Source organism: Eimeria tenella, genomic scaffold (assembly GCF_000499545.2).
Source record: "Eimeria tenella Houghton genomic scaffold, Eth_scaff618, whole genome shotgun sequence".
Classification (NCBI taxonomy): Eukaryota; Apicomplexa; class Conoidasida; order Eucoccidiorida; family Eimeriidae; genus Eimeria; species Eimeria tenella.
In genome coordinates this window covers 1-5,848 of record NW_013545742.1, presented here as the reverse complement: position 1 = coordinate 5,848, position 5,848 = coordinate 1, and the positions used below count along the sequence as shown (strand labels likewise).

The window sequence follows — 5,848 nt, the reverse complement described above, 5'->3', positions numbered from 1 at the left end:
GTCCATACGGTAGCTGCTGCTGCTGCTGCTGCTGTTGCTGCTGCTGCTGCTGTCGCTGCTGCCGTTGCTGCTGCTGTTGCTGCTGCTGTGGCTGCCGCTCTTGTTGGTGCTGCTGTTGCCGCTGCTGCTACCTCTGTTGCTGCGGCCGACCGCCTCCTCCTGCACCTAGCTCAGATGCTTGCTGCTGCTGCTGCTGCTGCTGCGGCTGCTGCTGCTGCTGCAGGGGATGTGGTGGCAGTGACAGTTGTGGGGGAGAGCGCTGGGGGCCGCCACTTGTACTTAGACAGACACGATGGGCTTATTGACTATGCGCAGCAAGACAGGTGCTGCTGTTGCTGCTGCTGCTGCTGCTGCTGGGGCTCTCAGTGCTGCTGGTGCTGCTGCTGGTGTGGATAAAGTTGCTGCCACTTCTGCAGCCCCAGGAGTTGCTGCTGTTTGTGCTGCTGCTGCCGCTGCTGCTCCAGAGATGCCTGCTGCTGAGTGACGTGGCGGTAGCAGCAGCAACGCTAAGCAGCAGCAAGCAGCAGCAGCAACAAGCAGCAGCAACGCTAAGCAGCAGCAGCAGCAGCAAGCAACAGCAGCAGCAGCAGCAGAAGCAGCAGTGCGTGTATATGCGTTTCAGGCCTAGACATCTTTTCACAACTTCGATGCGACTTCGAGAGGTGAAGGAGCCACTCTGCTGCTGCTGCTGCGGTTGCTCTTGCTGCTGTTGCTGCTGCTGAAAGTGCTCTCTATTCTGCTGCTGCTGTTGCTGCAGGACTCCCGAGCTGACCCCTTGCTGCTGGCGCATCTGGAGACCTAAGCTAGCTGCTGCTGCTGCTGCTGCTGCTGCTGCTGCTGCAGCAGTTGCTGCTGAGTGGCAGCAGCAACAGTTTGCCCCTGCCTACTGGCTGTAAACCCTAAACCCTAAACCCTAAACTCCTCAACTAAACCCTAAACCCCAAACCTCTCAACTAATGCGCTAAACATCCGCCATTTGTTTGGCAGCAACTGCTGCTGTTTCAGATTTAAAAAGGCCAAGAGAGGCAACACCAAAGTTCGGTGCTGCTGCTGCAGCATTTGCTGCTGCTGCTGCTGCTGCTTTGATTAGTGGTTGGGTTTTTGATTAGCGCTGCGCTGCCGTTTAAACAGGTCACACGGCAGCCGCAACACCAAACCCTAAACCCTAAACCCTAAACCCTCGGCTGCAACAGCGGCTGCTGCTGCTGCTGCTGCTGCTGTCGCTGCTTAGAGACACGCGAAGCACATTGCAGGCCCGCGCAGCAGCAGCAAATTAAATAAATAAATAATTGACTAATTAATTAAATAAAAGATGCGGAAAGAAGAAAAGAGAAGAGAGACATTTAATCATAAAAAGGGAGAAGACCAGCAGCAAGTGCCAGATTCCACGGCCAGCCTGCTGCTGCTGCTGCTGCTGGCACTGCTGCTGCTGCTGGTACTGCTGCTGCAGCTGCCCGCTGCAGCTGCCACTTCTGCAGCTGCCGCCGCTGCAGCCTGCGCGGGCAGCGCCGCTGCTGCCATCCTGCCGCTGCAGCCGCCGCCCCTGCTGCTGCTGCTGCTGCTGCAGCAGCAGCAGCTTAGCTGTCACGCTGGGAAAAGGCGAGATAGACTTCCTTGGCGCCGCGCATTCTGTACCTGTCTACGATGTAGCCAGCAGCAGCAAACGACAGCAGGAAGCCGAGGCAGAAGAGAACAAACATTGCTGCTCCCCCCATCTTCAGCAGCAGCAGCTGCTGCAGCAGCAGCAGCAGCAGCAGCAGCGGCGGCAGCAGGCTTCTGCGGCTCCTTGGAACTTTGCGGCTCGCAGCAGCAGCTGCTGCAGATCAGACGCTCCACTCACGACTGCTGCTGAGCATAAGATCCTGAAGAGACAGCAGCAGCAGCAGCAGCAGCAGCAGCAGCAGCAGCAGCAGCAGCAGCAGCACAGTCACCAGTGTTAAGAAGGAGCAGCGCGGGAAGACTCTACAGATATTTACACAAGTTGTCTCACTAGCAGCCAGGAAACCGGACCTAAACTCCAAACCCTAAACCCTGAACCCTAAACCCTAGACAGCATCTAAGACTGGAGGGCCTGGGGTTTGAGGTGAGACCCTAAACCCTAATTGAGAGAGGGTTTACGGTCCCGGTGTAAGAGGGAATTCGACATACTTCGATTGAGGGCTCAGGACTGAGAGATAAGGGTTTACGATTTAGGGTTTAGGGTTTAGGGTTTAGGGTTTGGGTGGCTCACCAATGAGGTACAGCGAGACAAGCGAGCCGAAGAAGGTGAGAAAGAAGGTGCCCCAGTCAATCATGGTGTACTATAATTTGAAATATGTTTAATTTCGTGTTTGAATTCCCCTGAAATTCACTTTCAATGCAATTCTGCTGTTGCTGCTGCTGCTGCTGCTGTTGCTGCTGCTGCTGCTGCTCGGCTGTCTGTACACCCGAGAGCAGCAAGCCTCGCGCAGCGCGACCACCCGGCTGGCCACGGGGTACCGATTTTCGCCATTTTTGGGTCTTTTTCGCCGCTTTTTTGAATTTATTTAATTTTATTTGAATTTAAAACTAAAAAAGGAGTTTTTTTAATGCACACAGCGACGAAAAGGACAAACATTGACCGCCGACTGGTGGGTGGGTGGCAGATCACCGCGAGCCCCTTCTTGTTTGCAGGAACCCCCAACAAGCCAGCTAAACACACAATTAAATGAATAGACGATCAACTAATAAATAAATAAATAAATACATAACAAATAAATAAATAAATTATTTTAAATAGTGAATTTATCGACAAGTTGAACACGAATTCATCATTTGGCACACATTCCCCCTGCGCCGCCTCGCTAGCCCTCTAGGGTTTGGGGTTTAGGGTTTGGCTACTTGCTGTTCTTTTGCTGCAGTTTCTTCAGCAGCAGCAGCAATTAAATAAAACTAAATAAATAAGCAGCAGCAGCAACTCCTGATGCCAGCAGCAAATCCCAAAGAGTTTTAAATAAAATGCTGCAGCAGTTCACGGAAAATGTCGGCGAAGGCACCGCGGCACTCTCGCCAAACCCTAAACCCTAAACCCTAAACCCGACATTGTAGACCCCAAGTTCCAAACCCCAAACCCTAAACCCTAAACCCTCAGCGCTGAGCCTGTTTGTGCTCTGTCGGCCTCTAACGAGGGTTTGCGGCCATCAGCTCCGCTCTAGGGTTTAGGGTTTAGAACCACCAACTAGGGTTTAGGGTTTTGAATTTAGAACCACCAGCTAGGGTTTAGGGTTTAGGGGACGAAAGTGGCCAGCATCTGCAGAACACAAACAGATAAACCCCAAACCTCACTCTTCATTTATCACTTTTGCAAATAAATAAATTGTTTAATTAATTATAAATAAATAAACAAATTAATTAATTAATTAAAAATAAATAAATAAATAAATAAAGATGAAACAAATTCATAAAATAATGCAAATAAAAATAGTAATAGTAGGAGAATCCGCAGAGCAAACGAGGGTTTAGGTCCAGCTTCTAGGGTTTAGGGTTTAGTGTTTAGTGCAGCGACTAATCAAGAACTTGCGCCTAACCCCTAGGGTTTAGGGTTTAGGGTCTGTGTGGCCAGCGAAGAGATGAGGGTTTACGCCCTAGGGTTTAGGGTTTGGGGGAGGGGGCGGGGGCGCGAGGGTTTCTGGGGCGCCTCGAGGGTCTAGGGTTTAGGGTTTAGGGTTTAGGGTTTGGGGGAGGACCTGGCGGAGCTGCCTGAGTTTGTTTTTGTTTTTGAATTTATTTATAATTTCTTTTTCTTGAGTTTCTTCTCGAGGGTTTTCATTTTCAACTTCAATTTCTGCTGCTGCAGCAAGCCGCTGCAGCAGCGCCGCCGTGCGCTGCTGCTTCTCGCCCTGCAGCAAACCACCCTAAACCCTAAACCCTAAACCCTAAACCCCAAACCCTAAACCCTGAAAGTGACTGAAGAAACTGAAACGGCTGGCAAGCCGTGTTTGAGGGACATAGAAATAAATAGAGACACGAAACTGTACAGAATGCTCGCCCGCAAGGGTTTAGGGTTTAGGGTTTAGAATTTAGGGTTTAGGGTTTGGAGTCTAAGGAGCTGAGTCAAAGCCAGGGTTTAGGATTTTTCATCTAATATGGGGTTTGCGGAGCTGGCTCTTTCCCCCAATTCAGGGTTTTGGGTTAAGGGTTTAGGGTTTAGGGTTTGGGGTTTGACCTGGTGCTGCTCCTGCTCCACGAGGGCGGCGAGTTTGAAAAGGGTTTTCATTTCTTCTTTTTTTTTAAATGAACAGAAATCACTAAACCCTAATGGCCAGCAGCAAAGAGAGAAGTCCACTTCTGCTGCAGCAAAAAGGGTTTGCCACCGAAGGGCTTCCCAGCTGCCCACGAAGCAAACCGCCTCCCCTGCACCGCACAAACCCTAAACCCTAAACCCTAAACCCTAACCCCTAAACCCTAAACCCTAAACCCTGGGCCCGGGAGGGGCGCAGCGGAGTCTGGGAAGGCGGCGGCTTCCCAAGGGCCCGTTTGGGGCTGCAGCGCTGCGCGCTCGTCGACGAGGGTTTAGGGTTTAGGGTTTGGGGTTTAGGGTTTAGGGTTTACCGTCTTGGCCTGCTCTCGCCGTTCTGCCGCATCTGTGAATTAGGGTTTCTGCATCTCGAGGGGGTTGGAAGTTTATAACCTTTTCAACTTTCTTGAAGTCCAAACCCCTAGCAGCAACGTCGCTGCTCACCAGCAGCCCGTAGTTGCTGCTGCTAAACCTGCAGCAGCAGCAGCAGCAGCAGCAGCAGCAGGGTGGGTGCAGGCGCGGGAGGCGCAGCAGAGGGAGGGTGGCTGCAGAGCAGAGCCGCACCCACAGCAGCTGCAGCAGCAGCTGCTGCTGCTGTTGCTGCGACTGCTGCAGCAGCCGCAGCAGCTGCAGCAGCTGCAGCAGCTGCTGCAGCAGCTGCTGCAGCAGCTGCTGCAGCAGCAACTGCTGCGGTCCTCTAACTTCGAAAAAGTCAGGAAAAAAAGTTGCAGCAGCAGCAGCAGCAGCAGCAGTTCTTGCCTGTCTAGTCTTTTCAGCCTTTGCTTTTGCTGCAGATTCGAGTGGAGACCAACAACAGCAATTTTCTGCTTGTGGCGCAGCTGCAGCTGCTCACTCAGCAGCAAGCTGCAGCAGCAGCAGCAACAGCAGCAGCAGCAGCAACAGCAGCAGCAGCAGCAACAGCAGCAGCAGCAGATTTAAAAACAAGCTTTTGAGGTGCGCTGTGACATCATTCAGCTATAGATTAGCAGGGGAGGGTTTCGGGCAAAGGCTGCAGACCACGATTTAGGGTTTAGGGTTTAGGGTTTAGGGTTTACCCGAGCAGGGACTCGAGTCTGTAGACATAAGAAATTGTATTTACAAACAGCAAAACCCGCAGCTGCTGCTTCTGCTTCGCCTTCGAGTCGAAAGTGCGCAGCAAATAGGCAGCAAGATCCACCTCCTGCAGCAGCAGCAGCAGCAGCAGCAGCAGCAAAGATGACGCAGCAAGCTTGCTGCTGTTGCTGGCATGGAGGGGGGCGGCTGATGCAGCTAACGCTAATATCGCGAAAACCTGCTGCTGCTGCTGCTGCTACTACTACTACTCCTGCTGCTGTTGCTGCTATTCCTGCTTCTGCTGCTGCTGCTGTTGCAGCGACTCCTGCTGCTGCTGCTGCTACTCCTGCTGCTGCTGCTGCTAACCATTTCACTTTCTGCGGTGCACTTCCAGACGCTGAGGCGGAGAGTCGGCGGCAGCTTGCTGCTGGGCTGCTGCAGCTGAGTCTCTCCAGAGTTTTGCTGCTGCTGCTGCTGCTGCTGCTGCTGCCACACATGCTGCTACTGTTCCTCGTCAGTGATGCGCACTGCTACCAAATG

At 52.5% G+C, this 5,848-nt stretch overlaps 2 protein-coding genes across 2 annotated transcripts; both read right to left on the bottom strand.

The window, feature by feature from the left end:
• Positions 1–640: 640 nt before the first annotated feature.
• ETH_00020425 (uncharacterized protein) lies at positions 641–790 on the bottom strand (the record flags this gene model as incomplete). The annotated part of the gene is made up of 1 exon (XM_013380433.1): positions 641–790. A coding segment is annotated over one exon (150 nt), but the record flags the coding sequence as incomplete, so codon positions are not given.
• Positions 791–3,244: 2,454 nt separating this feature from the next.
• On the bottom strand, positions 3,245–5,677 carry ETH_00020420 (ATP-dependent RNA helicase, putative; the record flags this gene model as incomplete). Its single annotated transcript, XM_013380432.1, has 6 exons — positions 3,245–3,268; positions 3,705–3,857; positions 4,184–4,371; positions 4,570–4,727; positions 5,311–5,435; positions 5,675–5,677. 6 exons carry the CDS (start codon positions 5,675–5,677, stop codon positions 3,245–3,247), a joined length of 651 nt encoding a protein of 216 aa, XP_013235886.1.
• Positions 5,678–5,848: the final 171 nt, after the last annotated feature.